The sequence below is a fragment of the Pinus tabuliformis genome, chromosome J (assembly GCF_031772625.1).
Source record: "Pinus tabuliformis cultivar Carrire ecotype Pingquan chromosome J, CPIR1, whole genome shotgun sequence".
NCBI classification, from domain to species: domain Eukaryota; kingdom Viridiplantae; phylum Streptophyta; class Pinopsida; order Pinales; family Pinaceae; genus Pinus; species Pinus tabuliformis.
The window spans coordinates 42,731,193-42,757,269 of NC_142295.1; the positions used below are offsets into that span (position 1 = coordinate 42,731,193).

The 26,077-nt window shown below is 39.1% G+C and overlaps 1 protein-coding gene across 2 annotated transcripts in view; it reads left to right on the forward strand.

Annotated features, from left to right (window-relative positions):
* Positions 1-26,077, forward strand: part of LOC149225390 (ABC transporter C family member 2-like) — a 500,427-nt gene that overhangs the window by 312,718 nt on the left and 161,632 nt on the right. For both annotated transcript variants that reach the window (XM_089377078.1, XM_089377079.1), the window contains exons 9-11: positions 23,183-23,248; positions 23,950-24,024; positions 24,133-24,240. In XM_089377078.1, the coding sequence (XP_089233204.1) occupies positions 23,183-23,248; positions 23,950-24,024; positions 24,133-24,240 (249 nt within the window). The remainder of the gene's footprint in view (positions 1-23,182; positions 23,249-23,949; positions 24,025-24,132; positions 24,241-26,077) is intronic.

Below are 26,077 nucleotides of genomic sequence, written 5' to 3' on the forward strand. Positions count from 1 at the left end.
GATAAATGTCAATCCTCTTATACCAAGCCCTAGGGGCTTGCTTTAACCCAGAGAAAACTTTCGTCAACTTGCATACATGAGTCTTTCGATCTTGTACTTCAAACCCTTGAGGTTGCTCCAAGTAGACTTCCTCCTTCAGCGAGCCATGCAAGAAGGCAATTTTGATGTTCATTTGATGTAGGCTCTGTTGTCGCACAAAGTGTCTAGGCACCGCGACAACGCTTAGAGTAAGGGTTGTTGCTCTTAAATCCTTACTCACTCCGTTTAGACTCTCTCCTAGACAAGTCAAGGGGGTAGTCCCTAGGTAAATGGATGAAATAACCTGTGAAAAACAGACTATAGGAGATTTTAATGATGGACAACTCTATGAACTGTAAATGGATTTTGATTAACTCAGATGAATAGATTAAATGCTAATGTAACCAAGACACGACCACAAGATATAAATAATTATAGACCAGCGCCTTTAATATTTGAATTAACCATCAACTAAATAAAACAAGTTATCCAGAACAATTTTCAATATGTGACGAATAATGACAATCATGAATAATCAATATAAATGCCCAACACTGTGACATGCAAAAGATTCCAGATCTAAAATGATTATCATTAATGACCAAGATTTAGAATTAATTAATTTTCTCCAACAGTCAATATAACTTCAAACATTTATCGTACTTTGACCATAGGAAAATCATAAAAATGCATTTAATGACCAAATAACACTAAGGAACTTTAGGTTAAATTTTTTTAATTATTTCTTAGGTAATAACTAAAGAAATAAAACAAATCGACAGGTTGAAAAAATCGAATCGAAATTTTTAATGGGCCATAGGCCACATTAAAAATTTTAATGTTTAAGCGAAATCCCCTTAATGTATTTCATTTTCCTTAGTCATAAATTAAAAAAAACGGAAAAAAAATTAGAATTTTTTAATGTTTAGGATTTTTAGTTTTTTTCAAAAATGTTATGAATTTTTAAATTTTTTAGATCAAAAATAAAAGAAAGGAAAAGTAAAATGTGAAAAGGTCAAATTTTTAAAAGTATGATTTTTTTTTTTAATGAAAAATTAAAATAACTAGGTGAAATGAAATACAAATAAAAATAAAAACTAAATTGTTTTTTTTGGTTTATTTTATTTTATTTGTTAAAGTCCTAAGTTAAAACTTTAATGAAACTAAAAGAAATATATACACCCTAGCTATCTATTAACCTAAAACTGAACTAATGCATATATTACAATAAAAGTCGAATAGTTTTTGTTTTTTGTTGTGTGCAGGTGCAGGACGACAACGGAGGAAAGAGCAGGTCGAATGATGAAAGGCGCTAAAGCCGCGAGTTTGACAGTAGCGTGAGGGTTAAGGAGAGTACGCAGGTGGGATGAAAGAGCAGGATGGTGAGGGCAGCGTGAATGAGCAGCTAAAGGGGGCGGCAGAGAAGGATACGCAGCGAGAGAAGGGAAGAGATGCATTGCGAGGGAAGATGGAGCTGCGGATGGAGGACTGCGGATAAGGTGAAGGGTAGCGAGGGCTGACGGAGTGCAATGAGGAGCGGATGAGGGAGAGCTGTGGGAGGGATGAGAGGATGGCCAGCGTTTGGATGAGATTGCTGGGCAGCGTTAAGGACTGTGTGGATCTGGATAGCGGGATGGAGATTGAGAGAAAGGCTGTGGATCCGAGGGGTGAGGGAATGAAGGATGCTGCATGGAGAGGGTTTGGAAGAGAGAGGAAGAGCTGGGATGTTCTGGCAGCGATGAGAGGAGGGTGCAATGGGAGGAAAGGAGTGCTGGATGGTGCAGACAGGGATGAGGCCACAGATGAAGCAGCGTACAGATCTGGACAGTGTGAATGGAGATGAGGGTTCTCTCTTTGTGGTTGCAGGTGGAGCAGCGTGGAGAGTGAGAAAAGTGATTGCGGGAATGATGCAGAAGAAGGGTTTCTAAAAAAAATTTCAAAATGCACAGTGAACTCCAAAACCAGGCAGCCAATCAATCTGCAAAATGGTGGCCCAGAACTTCCACCAGAACCTCTAAGATTTTTTCCAGAAATCTTAATACTCCTGGTAGATAGTGAGGGCATTTGTATGATTTTGCACAAAGTTACGGATATGTCTTGCATCCTCAATAATGCTTCCAATCCAAAGCACATCAGAAGCAATGGATTTCAGTGCTAAGTTCAATGAATGGACAATGCAAGGTGTCCAAAACACTTGTGGATATTTAGCTTCCACAATCATGCCAGCAGCCTTGCAAACAGGGGCATTATCTGTAATGTTTTGCACACAAGAATCAACACCTACATCTTCAATAACTTTAATAAATAACTCACCATGAAGTTGATGATTGGGTGTCGTGCTTCAGATTTCTTTGAAACCCTTATAAAATTTCCAAATTTGAAAATAAATAAATTTAAACCCTTGGACTGTGAAATATGGATATGATCCCTGCCAAAATGATGCTGATGGACCCTTAGAGATCCAGATCTTACCCTCCAGGGCCTAGATCTGGACTCTGCACAGCTTTCAACTTCAGATCTACAGCTACAAGACAACAAGAAACACCCAAACGATATATACAATGACCCAAAAAACTAAAACCCCGAAAACCCAAGTTAGAAAACTGAAAATAATTACAAATCTATATACATGAATGGCAGATCTGTCAGATCTAGGGAATGTGAGTCCGATTCCGCTCCTAGATCTGATGATTTGAGGCTCTCAACAGCCAGATCTATAGATTTAGCACAGATGTTTTTTTTTTTGAAATTTAGAGGAGGTACTGAGTTCAAAACCCTTTATGCATCACCCATAAAAAATATCTTATGATAAGCCCGAGATCAAATTACGCTAAGCTCTTCAGAAAACACAGATCGGGAGTTGGCTGGTTCAGTCGAGAACTTCCCCGAACACCCGATGATCTAATAATCAAGGATTTCCTGTAAAAATCAATTTAACCATCAACATAGAGCGAGAAAACGATAATAAAATTCAGATAAATAGAGATACTTGCTATTATATTCAAAACTTAAATTATCATTCAAATCCCAACGACTGAGCAAGATACCTGTACTCAAATCGCTCATCAGAAAGCTATCATCAATGGCTAAAAAGAAATCTATGCATGAACATGAGGATCAAAATTTCTTTTAATCTCATCCCGTCGAAATTTCAAATTCCCGAGGAAATTCGAATTTTTCAATTAAATGAATTTTAATTAATTCAAAAATTAAATTTTTGAATAAATTTGCTTAGAATTTTGACTTTGACTTAACCCAAGGGATCAAAGACTTAAAACTTAGCAAAATAATTAATTTACCTTTGTCCCTAGACCTGTTAAATTCCAATTTTTAAAGGACCAACGAATTTTGCCTTTGGAGAATTTAAATTTATCTAGGACCTAGAATTAATCAAATTTCTTGCTTAGGATTTTAATTAATTTTGGCCAGAAAATTTAATAAATTAATCTATGAGGGGATAAATTATTTTTCTAACCCTCAAGACACTTTACATCATGATTTCACATTATTTACATCTCAAGGGGGAAAACCCCTTTGCAAAAGACCCTCACAGACTACCCAATTCTGCGACACAAATATAATCTAGCAGACTAAGCAATTTGTAATAAAATAATCTAACCAAGTAGTTAGGATTATTCCCAAATCACTTTTACATAGACTCGATCTAGAACACTAGGACTCCCTTAAGATCCTAGTGACAAAATCCATTCCGGCTTTGGGGTAAGGCTAAAGGAAAACTCTGCCAACCATCCGAGAATGGATCAGTGAGACAAAAAACCTCCCGGGATGTAGATCGTCACTAGAAAATTAGGCTTACCTAGGAAATTACATGCACGACACGAATCTGCTGAGATTATTTACAATTTACACGTAGAAAGGGTTTACAATATAACATGATAAGGTTGATGATGATAGTTGAACAACACAGACACGTCGATTAGATGCTATCCCTTTTGCGAAAAAAGGGGGTGTACTGCTATGGGTCGTTGACACGTAGTGGTCATCAGGCTCCATCCTTGATTGGCAACGAGAGAAATAATAGACCAGATAGTGGTATATTGGGTAACCAGTGGAAATATCTCGTCGTAGTCCACTCCTTCCTTTTGAGAGAAGCCACGAGCAACGAACCTGGCTTTATATTTTTCAACACTCCCATCATCTCCATGTTTAATTTTATAAATCCATTTAGAAGTGACCACAAACTTGTCTTTTTCTCTAGGCACCACATCCCAAACATCATTCTTCATGATTCACTCATACTCCTCATTCATCGCATCTTTCAAATGTGCAAGGTTCAACTTGAACAATAGTACTCATAGTAGCCAAATAACCTTGATACTTGTTTGGTCTTTTACTTTAACAAAATGTCCCTCTTGGAGAAATGTGTCTTTCAACATCTTCAAGAGTATCTTTGAGCCATAGTGGATGTTTCCTTGAGGTAGAGGGATCACCAGGAGGTGGATCAATAGGATCCATCGGGCCTTCAACATCGGAGGTTCATCTTGTTTTTCGGCAACATCATCGTCCTTCCTTGGGATAGGGAGATCTTTGGCTTTCCCAAGGGCAATATCTTCATCAAAGGTGACATCACTACTTACTTCCACATCTCTTTGACCAGGCACATAGATTCTATATGCCTTTGAGTTTTCGCTATAGCCGACGAATATACCTTTCTTCCCAAAAGCTTCCAACTTTTTTCTTTTCTCTTTAGGCACATGAAAATATACTGGACAATCAAAGACTCTGAAATGAGAAACATCATGTTTCTTACTAGTGAAGACTTCTTCAGGTGTCTTGAAATCCAATGCTTGATGAGGGCTCCTATTTCGAACATATAAGACAATGTTAGCAGCTTCTCCCCACAAGAACTTTGGTAGACCTTGATCATGGAGCATGGCACGAGTGGTTTCCATGATTGTTTGATTCTTCCTTTTAGCAACTCCATTCTTCTCAGGAGTGTATGGAATAGTTGTCTCCCTCTTAATGCCAACCTCTTTGCAAAAGTCATTGAATTCATTGGATTCATATTCGGTTTCATTGTCGGTCCTCAATATCTTGATCTTCTTTCCTGTTTGGTTCTCCACCAATGCTTTGTAAGAATGGAACCATTTGAACACTTCATCCTTCCTCTTAAGGAAATAGATCCATGTTTTGTGTGAGAATGATGCCAGCCTAAGCTGCATATGCCTCAATGATGCAGCCTAAGCCGCATATACCCACAGTATGCAAATAAAATTGCATGTTACACTATGTGTGTCCTAGGAATTCCAAACATTCCTTACTTAGTAAAACCTTCCATAAGTCAAGGTTTAATGTTCATTTAATAACTCTATGCGGAAACGTTTGACTTAACTATCCAAAGTCTAAACCTTTGATAACCCCTTAAGCGGAACCTTATACGACCCTTCATAACCTTTGGTTAATTCTTATTACCCGCGCATATTAACCTTTGCCGTCGATCTCATTCGTCGATCCGACAGTTATCGTGTCACTCGATCATCAACTAACCCGGACGATCTCTACCGTTGATCTGCTCCGCCCAATCCAATGGTTGTCCCATCACCCAATCATCAACTAGATTCGCTGATCTCCACCGTTGATCAATCTCGCTTGATCCAACGGCTATCGCACAATCTTGCGTGGAATCGTGCACGACCGATATCAGGTCGAGAGCATGTGAGAAAAGTGGTTTTCTCTTTCCACCATGTGCTACGTGTCAACATCTAAAGGTAATCACGTGAAATTTTGAAAGACTGCTTACCACCTTTAGGGTGTGCGAGAAACTGCTTACCCCTTGCGAATACCACTTCATCCTTCTTCAAGCACGTGGGTTTAATCTCCGCCGTTCATCTTCTTAACTTTATTTTGCGCGACTTAATCTTAGTCGTCTATTGCGCACCAACTCGTCTGTTGATCTGATGGATCCAACAGTTCCTATGCACCGTTACATTCTTTTGGTTATTACTGTATAATCGCCCATTCGGCTTTCTACTTGTGTATTTGTCTTCGCCTCGTGACCTTCACTTGTTATGATCTCAATCTCCGCTCGTGCCTTTATGCTTCCTTCACCTTCGTTGTAACATTAAAGGCTTTCTCCAATACTATTTGTGTGTAAAACCATAACACCCCTCTCGACACTTCTTCTCTGATTCTGCACACCTCCAACCTACGTTACGCAGAATTACTCAAGTTCACACACAACTTATAATTCAAATACTGATCTAATATTCACCCTATTAGTGACATCAGTTTAAGATTTATTAAACAAAGGTATTACAGACTCATGTGCTGGTGTATGTTCTGTGTTATTTAAGCAACGGATCGATCAGATTGCCAATACACAGACATTTAAATGAAAGACAATAGAGAAATACAGTAAGCAAATACAAGAACACAAAAATTTAATAAGGAGTTCACCCTATTCTCCAGGGCTACATCTCCGGTCCAGCTTTCAGTGGTGGCCTTGTTTATTGTGTCTTTGAGCAGAGAATTACAATATAGGGACTCAATATGAGTTTTCTTGAAGCAGATTTGCTTGGCAGGGTGGTTCTTGGATTCCCCAAGCCACTTGAGTACACAAACTTCTTCTTCCTACTAGCTCTGTGACCTTCTGGTCTACAGTGGAAAGAGCCAAATGTGGTGCTCAGTCCGGACAGATTCCTCTATGGGATGGCTTGAATCTCTCAAGCTCTCTGGTGCTCGATGCTGCCTTTGGTCAGCTCAGCCCTCTGTCTTCTTTTGCTTTGCTTTACTGCCTTCTTCTCTGGTTTCTGTCTCTCTGTGTTCAGTCCTCCTCTCTGGGTTCACTGTTCCACTTCTTCGTCTCTCGACTTCGACTAACTGTGTATTCTGTCTCTGTTCATGGCTTTTAGGCCATCCATTCCAAGATTGTTCAGTTCCTCTTCCGCCTCTGTCGATTCACCTTCTGCAGCTGCGCTTGGAGTTCCCTGTTCGGTGTCATCATCAGCGCTTAGGGAGTGGCCACATGTCCTCCTCTAAATGGCGCTAGCTTGCTTCGTCGGTTCATTTCTTCAGTTACGTCGTGGATGAAGTCTTCCTCCACCGTGGCGGTCAAACGGATTCCAAATCTTTGCAAATCGTGGCGTATTCCCTCGTCGATTCCGCTTCCTCCATCGGGCGCGATCTCAGCTGTCCGATCTGGGGCCTCCAAATCTGACGCCATATGCACGTTTTGTGCAGTTGACTTGCTCGACCGTTAGCGCGCGATCAACGGCGGTTTTCTCTCAACTCCACTTGCCACGCGTCGATCAATGAATGGCATCGCTCCGTTCTCATCTAAAACCTTTTACCGTTTGAGGGCGTCCCGATCAATACTGCCATTTTCCAGAGCGCGGGTCTCGCCTTTGTCCTTTAGCGCTTTTGCCTTTTTCGCCCGCGGCTCTCCGGCTCACCATGCGTCCGTGTGCAAGGGCTTCCTCCTTCATGGCCCTGTTCACCTAGCGATTAGCGCGAATTGCGCATCAAATTCCACCTCTGTTTCCCCATCTGGGGCTCCCCGGGGCTACTTTGACCTCCTGCGCAGTCTCCATGGGCCTCGGTTAGCGCGCTTTGACTGAGGTCCTCGTCGTTCCATGCTGGCTGCCATTGCCACTAGTTCAGGGTGTTTTTGATTGCTGTTTTGGATTCTTTAGAGATTTGTTCCGACCTGATATAGTCATGGTTCTTTGACAGTCTTCTATGGATCCAATTCGGATCACGACCTTCCCACTGAAAAAGCTTTTGGACCACCAAAAGTTGGTTTTCAAGCATTGACTAAGTGAGGGTATTGTTTTCTCCCTTGTCCAATCTCAATCCACTTTGCACTACTTGGCTTCGAACCTTTGAGCCCAATCCTGAGGTATTCAACATCTACCCTGTGCGTCGTCCTCACCTTCTTGTCCAACAGTGTGTCTCCCTGCAACTCATTAAGATATTCAGGTAGCAGGTCATCAATAGAAGGCAATTGACTCTACTCTTCATAGTCCTCAATCATTGAAGGTTCAAACAATCTCAAGCAATCTGCTTTTATGACTGAGTAGATGTGCATGTAAGCTGACAAATCAAGGCGAAAAGCATTTTCACCAATCTTCTCAAGTATCCTAAAAGGTCCATACCTGATAGGCTTTAGCTTTTTCTTTCACCTTGCATCCGGTCCTTGTTGACATACAGCTAGACTTGGTCTCCAACTTGAAAACTATGCTCCATCCGATGCTTATCATGCCTGGCCTTGTACTTGGCTTGGCTCTTTTCTAGCTGTTTCTATACTACCTGGTGGATCTCCTGGATCTGTTTAATGAACCTAGTTGTTTTGTCCACATCATGTGTCCATCAACCATGGTATCTTTACCAAAGACAAAATCCAAAGGTGACCTTGGTGTGAAACCATAACAGGTCTCAAAAGGAGATCTCTATGTAGAAGAGTGTTTGGCTCTGTTGTAAGCATGCTGCACATAGCACAAGTGTTCATCCCAAAGTTTAGGATGTTTGCTGCAATATCCTCTCAGTAACTGGATCACCGTCTTGTTTACTACTTCTGTCTGGCCATCTGTTTGTGGATGAAAATCTGTGCTTTTCTTCAGTTTGGTTTCCATCAGTTCCCACAGACTTGACCAAAACTTCCCCACAAATCGGGTGCCTTGATCAGATACCATGGAAGTGGGTAATCCAAAATGAACCCATACATGTTCAAAGAACAATTTTGCAGTCTGTTCAACTGTAATCTGTTTACTACAAGGTATCAAAATACACATTTTGCTGAACCTATCTACAACATATAGATAATTATGACCTTTCCTAGATTTAGGCAGTCCTCCAACAAAATCCATGGAAACACTTTCCCAAGGGTGAGAAGGAACTGGCAATGGAGTGTACAGGCCTAGTTTTTTGTTGCTGGGCTTGCTTTTAGCACACATGTCACACCCTCTTACATATCTAGAAACTGTCTCATTCATTTTCGGCCAATAGCAAAACCTTTGAGCTGTGCAACTGTTTTACTTACCCCAAAGTGACCTGATATCAGAGAAGTGTGTGCTTCCCTAATTATCTTTACTCTTTCAGTTTGTGTAATGCAGAGTTTCCCACAATGATATAAGAGTCGGTCTTTTATATGGTAGTCCATTTCTTCTACTCTTTTTCCTTGACTCAAAGTTGCATATACATCTTTAAAGTCCATATCCTGAGCATATTGTTCTATGTAGCTTTCATGTAGCACAGAATTATGCTTAAGTATGGTAAATGCCTTTATAATGGGTCTAGATAACATGTCTGCAACCTTGTTATGTATGCCATTTTTATATCTGATGACTAAGTGAAACTGTTGTAGAAAACCCATCCATCTATAATGTCTTGATTGCTGCAACTTAGTTTGGGAGTGTAGATATTGAAGTGGTTGATGATCAGTATGTATTACTGTCTCTTTGCCCATTAAGTAATGTTTCCATTTTTTCACACTCTGAACTAATGCATACAATTCTTTATCATATGTAGGATAGTTAACTACTGCAGGATTAAAAGTCTCAGAATGATAACATATGGGTTTACCGTGTTGTGTCAACACTACTCCCATGGCATAGTCACTAACATCAGTTTGGATCTCAAATGGTCTTTGTAGATTTGGTAGTGCTAGTATAGTTGCTGTACTAATCTTTTCTTTTAAGGTGTCGAAGGCTTTCTGATGTTTGCCTCCCCACTGAAACACCTTATTCAATCTTGTTAAAGCATGTAAGGGAGCTGCAATCAAGGAGAAGTTAGAAATGAACTTCCTCCAATACTGTGTTGCTCCTAAGAAGCTTCTCACTTCTGTAGCAGACCTGGGTTTAGGCCAGTTCACAATGACTGCCACTTTAGAGGGATCTATGTTCAATTCACCTCCCCCCTACTATATGACCCAAGTAGTTTAGAGATGTTTTGCCAAATTCACATTTTGAGAGTTTAACATAAAGTTTTTCTCTTTCAAAACATCTAATGTCTGCTTAACATGCTTTAAATGTTCTTTCCACGTTTTACTAAAAATCAGAATGTCATCTGGATACACAATAACAAAATCATCAAGAAAAGGTCTGAGTACATCATTCATTAATCTCATGAAAGTAGCAGGAGCATTAGTTAAGCCAAAAGGCATAACCAGCCATTCATACAATCCTTGCTTTGTTTTGAAAGCAGTCTTCCATGCATCTTGCTCTGCAACTCTGACCCGATGGTATCCACTGTGAAAATCCAGCTTGGTGAAATAAACAACTTCCTTTAATTGATCTAAAAGATCATCTATGCGAGGAAGGGGATAACGATTTTTGATTGTTATCTTATTAAGTGCTCGGTAATCAATGCACATTCTCCACGAGCCATCTTTCTTTCTCATGAAAACGATTGGTGACCCACATGGTGATGTGCTAGGCTTGATGAACCCTTTCTCGAACAACTCTTGCACCTGCTTTTTGATTTCAACATTCTCTAAAGCAGACAACTTGTACATCCCAATGTTAGGCAATGGAACATCTTGCTGCAAAATAATATCATGTACTATTCCCTTTTTGGGTGGAAGACCTTTAGGTTCTTGAAATAAGACATCATACTCTGAAACAACCCTTTCTATATTAGCTTGCTGTTAAGCATTACAACCCTCAAATACATTGGTTTTATCAGGTTTCTTTTTCTTTACAACCATCAGTAAGAATTGTTTGCATGAATTTATCATTCTTTTCATCTGCCCTGAGTTTATGAGAGTATAATTATTCTTGAGCTTATGAGATCTTACAAAGTATTCGATTCCATCTTTAACAAGTAGATACTTGTTCTCAGCTCTATAGAAAATAGCCTTTCTATCATACAAGTAAGGACTTCCTAAAACAATTCCACATATATCCAAAGGAATTATGTCTAACTCAACCTCATCTACAAATGCTGACCCAAAAGAAAACTTGAGTTTGCACTGTCTAGTCACTTGTAGTTGTGCTTTATCATTCAACCATCCTAATGGGTATTGTTTCTTGTGAGGTATAGTTGCTAATCCCAATTTCTTTACAATTGCTTCAGAAATTAGATTTACTTGTGAGCCACTATTAAACAAAGTATCAATCTTTTGATTTTTGGAAATAACTCGAATATGGAAAAGCTCATGTTTTTTTTCTCATTTTCTTCATCAATAACAGATTGAGCAGAATTACTAGTAGATTCTTCAGAATTCTTACCTTTTATACCTGTGGCTGCTATAGTTGTTTCATCTCCTGAGTCTGATCCCAAATCTTTCTGAATAGCTGCAACTGTCTTCTTCTTCTTGCCCTCGGACTTCTTAGGTCTCAGCTCTGGATGCAGAATCCAACAATGCTCATCATCATGCCCATCCTTTTTACAGTGAGTGCATGAAGCTTTGGCTTTCTGTGCAGTGTTAGCCTTCCTTGCTTTCCACTTCTGCTTTCTTTTCTCCTTGCTCTTGCTTACAATGGGTTGGGATGGTCCCCCAACTTCTGGATTTCCATTCTTTCCTCTAGCTTCTAGATGAGTAGCTTGTACAGATACCTCATCTATACTAGTGGGATTAAACATGAGGATGGTATGCTTCATGTAGCTGTGTAGACCACCAATGTACTTCAAAAGAGTCTTTGGTGAGTTTAATGAGATACCCAACATCAATGCTCTCTTTCTGAACTCTTGAGTATACCCTTGCACACTTTGCCCTTTCAATTGTCAAAGAGTTTGCCAACTCATCATGGCTTGTTGCATGTAGGCCAATGGATAGAACTGCTTTTTGATTGCAGCAACAAATTCACTCCAGACAGAGATGGTCTTACCATGTCTTTTCATAACTCCTGACGGATTGGTTGCGGACTCTCTACCCCCTTACTATGCATTTTAGGCTTACATTTATACAAAAGGTTCTATTTAACCAATTCTGGTTCAGATCCTTAATCTGCTAAACTAAATCTCGAATATCCTCTAAGTCCATTTTAACTCCAGTAATCCCTAAGAATCCTCTCTAGTTCCACGAATCAGGACACCACTTTCTATTCTAAGACTTATAATTGATTTCCAACTCTCTCGTCATCACTCATGTTCTCCTACATTCGAGAGCATTTACAAATATCCTCACAATATCTAATTAATTCTATTCTAATCACTCAAAACATTAATAATTACATACATAGGAATCCAACTTCCTTGAAAACACAAGACCCCCTAAGTTAACTAGAACATAATGAAATTGCTGAGCTGTATGCTCCTGCATCAGAGAAGTCATCCAAAAGATTGCATAATATGTGTATCCTCCCAATGAGGTTACGGGCAGGGCACCAAATAGGTCAGAATGGACCAATTGAGGAATATTAATTCTCTGGCTTTTACTAGAAGGGAATGGTCCCTTTATATGTTTCCCAGCAGCACATCCCTGACAAACTCCTTCATGGTTCATATTAAATTCGGGCATCCCTGTGACCATCTTCCTTATCGTAGGCTTTGTAATGTAAGTGGGCAAACCTCGGGTGCCATAATTCACATTGAAGAGAAGTATCACTCGCCAAAGCTCCCAAAGGACTTCCTCCAACTTGATAGAGACCATCAATCTTAATTCGAAGAGTAAATGCATCTTTAGGATTTGAATGCTACCTTGAAGCCTTTATCTTGCTTCGTAGAAATAGACACTAAGTTCTTTTTCAATTCGGGCACATACAATACTTCTTGTAGATGAATGGTTTGACCTTGATTCAAGTGAAGAGTGACAATACCTATCCTTTTCATGGGGTAGGTGGCATTATCTCCAAGTATGATCTTTAGATTAGGTTTATTCTCAACCAAATTTGAGAGGGCCTTCTAGTACCTAGTGAAGTGCCTTGAGGCTCCACTATCAATCAATCAACGATCCAAAGTATCCGGAGGAGAGGTGGTGGATAGAGTAGAAATAAGATAAAACTCATCTTATTTTTCTACAACATTACTTTCATCATACTTGGCATTTCTTGTACTCTTGGGAGGTCGACCATTTCCATTTCGACCAGCGGGAGCATTCCTCTTTCCTTTGTTGTTGAACATGTTGTTCCTTTGATTGTCATTGCCTTTGAAATTGTTGTGGTTGTTGTTGGCATCATCCCTTGGAGCTTGTCAGGACATTCTCTAGCATAGTGGTCGAACCTGTTGCAATTGTAGCACCTTCCTTTTCTTCCTTCCTTGAATCCCTTCTTAGATCCTTGACCCTATCTTCTTGGACGAACATTATTCTTCCTTTTTGCATGAGCAGAGAAGGCTGTAGGTTCATTTCCATTGAAGGGCTTATCTCTCTCCATCATCCTTGTTTCCTCTTGAGTGCATCTAGCCAATAACTCATCGAAACCAGTTATCTTGTCATTGTTGAGATTGGTGGTGGTAAATACATCCCATGGTCGTGAAGGACCTCCAAGTGCAATGAGAATGAGCTCCCTGTCAGCAATAATTTCTCCAGTAGATAGCAGGTCATTCTTAATTTGAGTTATTGTCATGAAGTAGGATTGGATAGATTCCCTTTTATCCATCTTGATATCCTTCAACTTGTTTTTGAGAAAGAGAATTTGATTCACATTGTTCACTTTGAACATCCCAACCAGCTTTTCATACATCTACTTAGATGTTCCCAAATCAGAAATATAGGCAACCAAATGCTTTTGAATGGAGTCAATGATAATTTTCTTCGCTTTGACCTCACATTTTCTATACTTCGTCTTAGCAGTAGTTGGTGCATTTGAAGGAGGCTCCACCATTTTTCCCTGCACATAGTCCAATACTTCATGCCCCTCCAAAGTCAGATCCAAAGTCATCTTCCATGCATGATAGTCAGATTTGTCATTGAGCTTGTCCTTAGTCTTGAAGTAAGATGTAGATTCCATGGAGACTTGTCTAATTGTCTTGTCTAACAGATCTCTTAGTGATTGCTGTTCTCTCTCTTTCTTGGGCTTTGTCTTCACTTGGTCTTTGATACCATGTTAATTTTAGTTAACAATGGTATGTTCTATGCTCGCAACAATTACTTCAATGTACTTTAGATAGCCCGATGACAATTTCCAATAACAATCACATTAACCATTAATCACATTGACAATAACTGTAGATAGAATATAAACAATAAATGCAGAAGACAAGAGAACACCAGGATTTGGTGAATGTCAGGGAAAAACCCTTTGATCAATTCTTCTTCTTATTATATTAAATGTTCAGTATAGAGAGAGAGAGAGAGTACAAAAGTCAAAATTGACTTGCCAAATCATAGTCAAAATGGCCCTGTCAAATCTATAGTCAATAATAGTCAAATTTTGCCCTAACCAAGAAGGTCAACGTTGGTCAACGCAACATCAAACAGTTCACAATGTAGCTCGGTCAAACCTAGTCAAACTCGACCTTCTTTGCTAGTCAAATTCAGCCCAAAACAGTCAATAAAACAACAGTCAAACTTGGTCAAAATCTAAACTTTTGTCCTGCGGTCAGCTCAATCAACATGCCCAGAAAATCTCGGTTCCTATGCCAATTAATGCAACCTTCCAAAACTGAAATTTTGGCACAAAAGGCGCAGTCAAAGGAGGTAAAAAAAGGCCCTGGTCAACGCTGGTCACACCTGCAACATATCCTAAAATTCGGGCTCTGTAATTCATCCTCCTTCAGCCACACGTGTGAGAGAAGAAGAGCTCTCCTGTAATTTGTACGACCCAATCAAATGAGGAGAGAGAAATGATGAGTTGTGATGATGCCAAATGAGGTTTGAGATCTCTTTTATTTATACAAGTCGTTGAGGGTCAAGGGACATCTCCATTGGGCTTCATGAGCCTACATGATGTTGTGGCCGACATTGACAATTTGCACATGTGTGGGTTTGACCTCAAAACCATATTTTTCCTTGTCCAAATTTGATGATCTTTAGGTCGATTTTGGTACTCTTGAAAGGAGGAATTCAATGCAATAATCATCTTCATCAAATGAGCTGTCCAAAGTGGAATTTGGCCCTAGTTGCCAATTGTAACAAAAAACCTTTGATTTCTCCTTCGAAACCCTCATGCTTAGATGAAAATAACCTCAACATTGAAACTGCCCTGATACCATGTGAAATTTCTGGCTACCCAGAAGGTGTTATTAACCCAGTTAATTATTTTCTATTACTTGTTCATGGAAAATTAAATCTCTTTCTGGATGTAATGAATAACAACATGAACAACAACATTCACAAAATGAAATTTGTAGTAGAAAATGCAAGAAACCAATCACACAATGAACACAAGTATTTTGGGCAAATGTCCCTGGGAAAACCTCAATGTGGGGAAAACCAATTTACATATTTGAGGGATTATATTAATATCTTAAGCAAAAACTGCTATTGAGAAATTACAACTGCTTGCCTGACACTCGCTAAGCTTTGGCAAAAAATTTTTTTCACTTTTGATGAAGTCAAACTAAGAAATTTCACTATCTCCCTTTGTAAATCAACTTGGCACTTTCTAGAATTCGCACTACCCTTGAAACTCGCACTGATAGCCTCCAGTAATTTGCATTGGCAATATGGCAACCTTTGGAGATTTGCACTACCCTTCCTGGCAATTCACATTGCCACTGGAAACTCGATCTGCCCTTCCCAGTAACTCGCACTACCTATGGGAATTCAGTCTGGCAATTTGCACTCGTAAATTGGCAAACTCGAACTGGGAAATTCGACTTCCTTCTATAGAAATAATTTGGCCTCCTCCTATCACTCAAAAACTGGAAACCTCTACGAAGAATAAACTTCGGCAAATTTCATCCCAATCACTGTTACTAAAACCCTCTTGGCATTTGTGAAAAATCATTCACTTGATGTGTCTCCAATGCTGCTCATCGATCTACAGTTATAATCTCTCATTCAAAAATGAATGGCCGCGATTGGAAGTTCACTTGATCCAATCGATGGCTAAGATCATCTTAGAAACTTTCTACAAGCTTCTAGTAGCAAATCGATCTTATCCCAACAATTGTCAATTAATTATACTTTCCCTAAGTTTAGACTTAGAAAAAATTAAAAAAATCATTAATTGACATAATTAAGATATTTTCCTTAGTTGAAACATAGGAAACTTACATGGGCTTGGAGGTAATTAAATCCTCCATGATTCTAGCCTCAATGACACTTCTCAAGATTAGAATACCTGTCCGAGCTACAATATTTAACACTAAGGACAAGTACACTAAACCATCAAATAGATGCCAAATATAACCTTGCTTTTTTGCGACATGCCACTTGCAAAATACAAACATGCTAAAAATAAATAATCCAAAAATAGTTGTTCTGACTCCTAAAAAATGGGAGTCCTAGAACATGCAAATAATTGCTTGAGTCACTGAATATAAGTCCTGATATGGATCCCATTATGTTGGATGATATTGATCCAACCTCTTAATGGGTAAAGGAAATTCGCTTGGTAGAGTTTGGTCTTGATATTGATGAGTTGGAGTCTATTGATTTGGATTTGAATTCACTAGTAGTAGTACCACATATGCCTAGCACTAGTCATGCTTCTACTAATACTAGAGTTTGACTAGTCTGCACCAGAAAATGGTGTTGTAGGCCATGCCGAGGATCGCATGTCCAACAATGCTGATGAGTTTGATGATAGATCATGTTGATCAATGATATGTAGTAGGTTATTAGCTTGTAGCAGTGTTACTTGGGAGCGAGAGCGACATTTTCAAAAGCTCCTGGTTTGGGAGCGAATCCTAGAGCGATTTTTATATAATATATATATATTTTATATTTTGATACATATATGTCAACAAAAACATGTAGAATGATAAATTAGATATAAAAAACATAAAAATACATAGATTGATCATTGAACCATATAACATCAATCATCTAGAAGTTATAATCTTCATCAACCACGTCCACAATTGAGTCTCGTGAATCATGATTCATCAATCTTAAAGTTTCAACTTGAAGCTTTCAAAATTGAAAATTCAATATATAACATTTGTCATCATTGATCACCAAAGTTGTACTTGTAAGCTAAGTTTAACCATTACAAGAAATAATATCTAACTGTTAACAACTTAACATGAAATGAAATGTTATAAAATGAATTATGAAATGAAATGAAACAACTTTCACGAAGCATCATATTCATAATTCAGAATCATTACCAATGAGTTATAATTGCCAACTTCAAACTTCAAACTTTCATTGTCACGACTCACAGTCATATATTGTTTACAAAAAATATCATTATGATATGAAAGAGTCAAGAGTCAAGACTCAACAGTTATGAAAACTAATAGAAACTAGAAAAGACAAGTAAACTGTAAATCTATTATCTACTACTGCATGTAGCCCTTGCCACGAGAGTCTAATGTATGAGCAGGTCGTGGTGGTCTTCTAGGAGTCTCACACACAGACCGACGACCAGAACTAGAAGGCACATGCCCTCCACGTGAGGGTGTGGATGGAGGTGGCGACAACAAAGGAACAAGACTCGGAACTCGAGCACTGCTACTGGATGGTGGAGGTGGCATGGCTGCTGCTTCATCTTCCTCCCTTATAAGTTCCTCTTCCAGTTCTTCAAGATGTATAGTGCCATCCTCCAAATTGTCATCCTCTGGGTGGTTGTCCCAGATTTTATATGTTGGATCCTCATAAGCCCGATCACAGTAATGACTCAACAACCTCAAGTTGTAGTGCACATAAACCAAGCTTTCTGCCCGGTTTTCATTGAGTCTGTTTCTTTTCACATTATGTATGAAGCTGTAGGTGCTCCAACACCTCTCTGCAGAAGAAGTATTTACAACCTGTGATAGAACTTTTTTTTCCAATTTTGGCAAAAGTCCATGGCCGCCATATGTTTCCCACCATGTGAGAGCATCAAATCTGTCTCTGTCTTCCATTGCATGGAAGGTACCAAACAAACCAGTGTTACTGAAGTATCTGCCTATTTCAAGGCGCACACTAGCACCTTCCTCCCTATTAGGTATCAACATTTTTAATGCTTCCAAATATCCTTTAGATACCTCTTCATCTATATGGGGTTTGGTCCTAACCCCACCCCCTGTTGCAGGTTGGCCCAACCAAGATGTAGAGTAGTATTTTGGTGTAAGGATATACGCCAAGCAATGTAGTGGAAGATTAAGTTTATTCCACCGTACACACACAAAATCGTGAATCAGTTTGTACAAATTGGGATCATTGTTATGAACAATATCTTTTATTTGCCCCAACATGGTATCCATCTGCTCATACACCTCGCCAATCATTGGTTTATCTGTATCTGCAAACCGAATCATGTGATAAATGGGCCTGGTGAAATCCAATACTTGCCTCACGCGTGCCCAAAACATACCATCAAGTGCGGCCTCCTCCACCAGTTCAAAACCTTGCCTGTCAGCTGCATTTGTAGCCCTTTCCTTTAATACCTGCCAATGTGGACTTGATACCATGCTAGCCAATGACTCTCTTACCTTCAAAAGGCGCCTGAAGGTGAGGTAATAGCTATCAAATCTAGTCCTCGCAATCTTCAACAACTCCAATCTTGAGTGACTGCGGAAAAGGCCATGGGTATTGCTATGATTTGTAATAAATTTTATCATTTGTTTGCCTTTCTTGTACAAATCACCAATCCATTTGTATTGCTCATTTTTGTTCTTAACAACATCATGCATCAAAAGGTTCAATGTGTGAACCAAATACCCAAACCAAAATATGTTGGGGTATTTATCCTCAATAATTGCTCCTGCTACCTTACAATTAGGAGCATTATCAGTGATGACTTGGATGACATTGTATGGCCCAATACGGTCAATTGTTTCAAGTAATGCTTCTGCAATGTTGATGCCGGTCTTGAACTTGTCTGAGTAATCATATGCTGAAAGAAAGATGGCACCACTAACAGACACAACAAGAACACTTATCAATGGCTTGCCTTTTACATTTGTCCATCCATCAGATACAATGGACACCTCGTGGTCAGTCCAAGAACTTGTCATTCTATTCAAAGAATGTGATATTTTTGCTTTTTCATGATCAAGTCCAACGGTTCTTGCCTTGTCATACCCAGGGCTCTTGTATCCTTTAGGGGCATCATTTATGGCAGAAACCATTTCGTGCCAACAAGGTGAGTGAAGAACATTGATTGGTATCCCACATGCATAGAGAAACCTGTAAACTTTTGAATCCACATCATTCCTACACCCTTCATCAAGGAAATCTGATATGGTTCTACGCCTTAAACCTGGTGACCCTGTGCCTCCATATCCATTGCCTTGGGAGGATGCTGAAGGAGTTCTTTGTGCTTGTGATTGTGAGCTTGGTTCAAAGAAACCCTTTGATTTTTTAGATTTGTATTGGGCCTCCTCCTCTTCCCTTATGTATTTGGCTCTATCTGCTGCTAACACACCTGCACAAGTTTTGATTCCTATTTGTTTATCTCCATCCCATGGCGTTTTCCCGCAGAGGTGTTTTCTGGCACGGGTGTATGAACCTGTGTAATTATTGTTGCAATGGGGGCAATGAAATTTAGTGGTTCGACCCCCTTTCCCTGCTTCAGGCCTGTTAACATATTTCCACAATGGGGTTTGGTCTTGTTTAGTTTTTTGAGCTGAATCATGTTCACCTTCTTCCAACTCCTCTTCATCGGGTTTTTCATCAAATCCACTTTGTCCCCCTTCTTCATTTTGAACCTTCCTTTTCCTACTCTCCACCACCATAATAACCAAAAAAGGAACCAAAAAGAAGAAAATGCCAAGAAATATAACCATGATGTTTGAAATTTGTAGTTTTGAATCTACAAAATTTAATAAAATGGAATGGGAATGGCCCGATGGGAATTGGAAACCGAAATAGAAAAAAAATTATTTATTTATTTAGAAATTAGGAATAATTTAATAAACATTAAATAAAAAATGCTAAACATTCTATTCAACATTGTAGAGCAGCGAACCTACCTCAAATGCGTCCAATCTCCCCTTGCTCCTTGCTCTTTCCTTGCTCTCTCCTTGCTCGTTGCTCTCTCCTTGGCACCTTGCTCTCTCTCAGTCTCACTCTCTCTTTGGTCCTTAGTCCTCACTCTCACACTCTCAATCTCACACTCTCAATCTCCCTCTCTCAGATCAGCCTCTCACTCAACTCTCAATGTCACAATGAAGCATTTAGACCCTTTCCTCCCCCCATTTATAAAAAAAAATGATTTTTTGGACGTTGGATTTTTTGTTTGTCTGTTTGTTGTTTTGGTTCTGCCGATTCGCTCCTGCCTGCGTCGCTCCGGGAGCAGATTTTATAACCTGGGAGCGGTCGGGAGTGTTCGCTCCTTGACCGCTCCCGGGTTATAAAATCCGCTCCCAAAGCGACGCTCTTGAAGCTGCTCCCGAAATTGGCAAGGAGCGGAACTTTTTTTACCGGGAATACACTCCCAAGCCGCTCCCGCCTGGAGCGTGGATTGGGAGCGGGATCCCGGGGGGGGGGGGCGCTCCCTTGTAGGATGTTGTTTTTTGGACTATAGAGGCTATTCAAAGCATCACTGATTATGTATTTTGTTTTGGTTATGTATTGAACTTGGTTCAGTTTTGATATATTTACACTTTCATGGTAAATGCATGAGTAGAGTTTGCATATTTTGCCTCTAATGGTTTGGAATCCTTCATATATATATGTATAGATTTTGTTTTTTTTTTCCATTAAAATTTTAATGTTTTATGTCTTATTTAGTAAATTGAGTCATAAACTTTAAGCTGGTGTAATTGTGATCTGATTCCGAACTGTGTCTGAGTGTTAAAATTGGAACAAACATCAACAACCTTTACTCCTTTATGCAAAATACGTGCCTTGACAGTTGTGTAAGAGCCCTTGAAAACCTTGTACTTTTTGCATGGATTTCATGTCCATTCCCATGAAGCCCCACTGGGCATTTGTGCAAGGTTTATGACATTTTTAAAGAGGACAGTAATCATTTTGCTTGTTTAGTTTAGCAGGGATGGGGGCATGGGAAACACCACTTTGAGAAGCCATCGATGTTGCAAAAACAAGAAAGAATGCTTTCCTCCAAAGATAATAAAGCCCACCACCATCGTCTGGCTCGAAATGGTACTGAAACCTGCTCCTCAGAGATATTATATGCAACAGGATGTAGAAATTAAAGCAAGGGGATTGGAAGTTGAACAAAAGAATTTATTGGTTGAGCAGAAGAGTGTTAGAGTGCTAAGGATTCGGAAGAGGAATTGGCTTGACTCGATCAGAGAGTGAACATACCAGAATGGAAAAGGAACACATTGTAAATGCGAGCTGACTCATTTGAAATAGTCTGAGGAATTGAAAGAACATTAAAGATTAACACTGCCATCATCTTCAGCAGTGATGGCATAAGCAACAGTGGTCCTGGGTATTATTGTACTTACACAATTGTGGCGAGCAAAACTAGTAGTTTGCACAGCTTTTCTTTTTCAGGTATTCAGGAGTAGAAGGGGAAGATGTTGGCCCAAATATTTATATGAAGTCATCTTTTGTCATCTGGTGACTTGTGTCATACAGTTTTGTCTTATTTACTTTGTAATTAAGGTCCATTTGGTCAATCAAGTTGTAATGTGCTCGAAAGTTATAAGTTGTTTCATGAGTTTAAAGCTATGGTGCATGAGCTTCTGGAACGTGGGAATGTTGGGAACTTGGGTACGGGTGTCAGGAACGGTTAAAAGTTTTCCAAAATTTACAGGAAATGGCTAATCGGGAGCGGTAATAATATAATAAAAAAATAAAAAATAAAAGATAAAAAATATTTTTTTAATTATATAATTTATATAATAATCAGAATTAATATTGAATCAAAATATTCAAATATTCAAATCAATTTAAATATATAAATAATAAATATATAATCTCTCTTATATATAAATATATTCTCTGGGTGTCTCTCTCCTTGAGTCTCTCCCTTTTATATATATAAAATATTAAAATGTCAAGTTCATTATCAGTTCTCTGACACATGACTAGTCTTTGAAACAATCTGGCTTAAAAATACAAAGGAACAGTTTTACATATGTTTCTCTAGTTATTCTTAAGAGAAAAAGTAAAGCAACTCTAATGTTTAAGCATTGACTGCCACATACAATATGCACACACAATCTTTTGCGATATATATACATAAATAGCAAAAGAAATACTCATCAGCATGACATCCCAGATATTGCCCTTACATCGAGGTGCCACACTCTTCCTTAACCCATCAAGAGATTCCTTTAGCTTTTCAATTAAGGATATCGGTGTTAAGGATGTCTTTGGCCTTTCTTCCAGTGAAGGTTTCAACATAGGCTCATGTTTTGTGGGCAGTTCAGCTTATTTCTCTACAGGCTTTGTATTCTCCAACCACAGCGCATGTTGGAACTCCAAAAAAAACAGTCTTCAAAGCTCCCGGAACTTTCCCCAGCTCCCATTGCAGCTCCCGCTGAAAAGGGAACGTTCCCATACAGTTCCAAATCTCTCGGGAGCGCGGGAACCATTGGAACGGGTTTCCCACCTCTCGGGAGTGGTTCCCGTGTAACAGAGGTTTAAAGTTAAGAGCTCATGATTATGAGTTTATGATTTGGGAATCCTGATTGGGACTTCTGATTAGTTGGGTACGGGATAGTTTCCCTGCAACTAGCACATATCTACAACCTTATTGTGTATGAGAGCCCCCCTTATTCAGATTGAGTAATCATCACTAGTTGAGGCATCATTGCTAGTTTTGTGCTTCATATCACCTTTTTGTTGATCACTTGTACATATGCATGAGTATCTCCGTGCTGATTTGTAATGACAATGCCATTCATGTTCACATGAATATTTCTTTTGTCCCTCTCATATTTATTTAAGTCATGTGCATACACATATATTTAACACCATTTCCCTTGTTATTATTCTAAACTTGCAGCCCTTGTGAAATCCATGTTCAACTTATACATTTGGATTTTATATTTTTAGTTTCCAGTGAATTGAGTAATGTCAGAGGATGTGAAGTTCACGTATTGAATTATTACTGATTTGTATGCTTTGTTAATGTATTTCATAGAAGGTGGTCATATTTACATTGATTGTCTGAACGTCATGGCAGATCAGTTTTTATTTTTATATTTATTTATTTTCGAGTTAAAAAATAAGAGTTAATGATGCTGGTATTTAATATCTATTATGTTTTATCTTTTATCTGATATTCTGTGCTCTGGATTTTATGGGCAGTCAATGCAACGCGGGGAACCTTCATGGATTGGTTACTTGTATGCAACATTAATCTTTCTAGGAGTGGTATTGACTCTCTCTTTCTCAATTCAAGTTGTAGATATGTCTGTATGAATGGTTTTGAGGTGTGTTTTCTTTTAGTGGCAGAGTGGAGAAAGAGAGTTGAATTCAATTTTAAAAATCAGTGAGATTGAGTGGCTTATAACTGAATTGAATTTTAAACATGAGTAAGATTGACTGGCTTACAATAGCATCAATATTGAAATTTGACAGACATGAATCTATTTGAGTCATATTGTTTGTAGGGTCAGTTAAATGTGTCATATTTCTAATGTTTGATAAAAAGTTATGCAATGGATAGGCAACATCTCAAATGGAGTGTGTTGAAAGATAAAATTAAAAAGAAATGATAAATGTAAGTTCTTCATAGGCCTTTTAGAAATCGTGTACAGTTTAAGTGATCTTAATTCTGTACTTGTTGTTGTATAGTGTGTCATAGAGCTTTTTGAACATGTATTCTATAGCTCGCAGAAATGAGTCTTGTGGACATTGGACGCTGCAGATTACATTTTTATTAATTACTGGAAATTGGCAGATGTTCATGTTCACCTTGCCGTATCAGAACTAACTTCAGAGTCTATTATGTTACTTTCATTGAGGCACTATAATGACAATGCTAGTTACTATACAAATTTCTTGGATCCCTTTCTTTTCTTGTACAAGAGGGAATATATTTGTATGGAATGCTAAGTCTGAAATTTGTGCAGTTCGTTGGTGTACTATCAGAAGCACAGTACTTCCAGAATGTTATGCGTGTTGGTTACCGTATCAGGGCAACCTTGGTATATTATTTTTATTTGAAGTATGCATTTTTTTGCAATATCTGTTTATGTTATAATTGTGACCAATTTATGAGTTCATGCCATGATTGGTACGCGTATCTGATATAGGTTGCTGCTGTATTTCGGAAAACATTGAGGTTGACACATGAAGGCCGCAAGAAATTTGCTTCTGGAAGAATAACCAACATGATGACTCAAGATGCTGAAGCTCTCCAGGTGTGTAAATATGTATATTTCCTGAAAACAGTTATTGCTTAATATATGTGTTATTTTAAAATCTGGAGATGGAATAATTGCATGTTTTATTCCATTGTAGAGAACCCCAACATGGTTTACATTGAACGGGTCTTATTTGGTTAAGCTTTCCTCAATGGGTTAGAGAAATATTGTTGCCAGGGCCCTTCAAGGGATTTCTTCAAGGAAATTCTTATTTCATACAAATCTTCCGTATTAGATTGTAAAAAAAGTATGAGGTGATATGTGTTGATTTTTTGTGTAGCATCATGAGGTATTCCTGGATGCTTAAGTTGGTCTAGAAGAATTATGAAGAATTAAAATAAAAAATTGATTTTAGAATGACAAGGCGGCTGCAGGAGGGTGACCGGATGTGTCCCTTGGGTTATTTCACCCCATTTGACTTGAATTAATAAATGATGTGACATCTCATTTTTAACAACCAACGAGGAGCAAAATCTGAGCATGAAGAAGTCTGTTTTGGAGATCATCTTTCTATATTTTTATCTCTCTCTTGGCCGCATGTGTGAAGGAGTCTTTGACCGAGTTCTTGGACGAGTTTAATCAGCATTCTTGGACAGTCACACATGTGAACAAACGGATGAATTTGACCACAGTAGTTGATTGAGTTTGGCTGTTTGACTGAGCTGATTTGACTGCAGTTTGACTGAAATCCATATGACAGTTGAATGCAGGCCGCATGGTTGAATGCAGGTCTGAGGGTTGACCATAGGGCCGTATTTTGACCACAGGGTGTCTGTTTGACCACTGTTGACTTTTGAGTATTTTGGGCAGTTTGACTAGCATTGACTTGCAGGAGTTTGAGCAGGTTTGACTAGTATTTTAACTTGGATATGGCATAGATTTCTAGACAAATTGAATTTGTAAACCTTGCTGAAGAATAATTTCCAGTGTTCCATGGGGACCCGTCTCCTAGGGTCGGGTGCATGCACCCCTTGCGCCCCATGCACCCGAGACGGGGGGACGTCTGGGGGTGCGTTTCTACACACACCTCTTTCGGGGAGTCATGGGGAGATGCAAGGGGGTGCGTTTCCCCAGTGTGGGGGATGTGACTCCCCAAAAGGGGTGCTTCTGGGCACCCCCCCTCGAATTTGTCTAATAACAATTAATATAATAAAAAATTGAAAATTCACGTATTAAAAAACTTAAAAATAAATAAATAATAAAACAAAACTAAAAATTAAAATGTTAGAATTTTCCTTGGTTAACTTACCTATTCATTTCCCAAATTCTCTTCCCTGTAGGCTGTTGTCGAGCTTTGCTGAGTTGTAATATTCCTAATTAGCCATGGCTAATTGGAATATTCGATTTTGCCCAATTTTTGCCTTCTATAGTTATTTATAAATAAAAAAGTGAGGTCGGGGGACATAACTCACTTTAAGAATAAAAAGGCACTTCCTAGTAGCACAACGTTGTGACTTAAGGAGGAGCCAAGGGGGCCAAAGGGGGACGAAGAAATGGGGCCCACGCAGACACATGGAGGGACTGCGCAGGAGGGAAGAACACATGGTAAGAGGGGAATCACGCAGGAGGAGGTGAGCCTAGGGATTGTGAGAGGCAGAGGCTATAAAATAGAGAGGAGCCCCCTCATTTTGGATCATTCAATTATGTGCAATTTGAGCTAGTTGTTTCGACTTCTGAGCACGCTGGTTGTTAGCTAGTCTGCAGCACTGTTTAGTGCATTGAGTGTCTCCGTTTGGAGAACCCACCCTTAGCCCCGGGGGACTTCGAGTGCCTGCTCAGGCAAGGTATTTCCATTGGCGTTTCAGCAGTAGTTTATCAGCATTTTCAGCAGCAG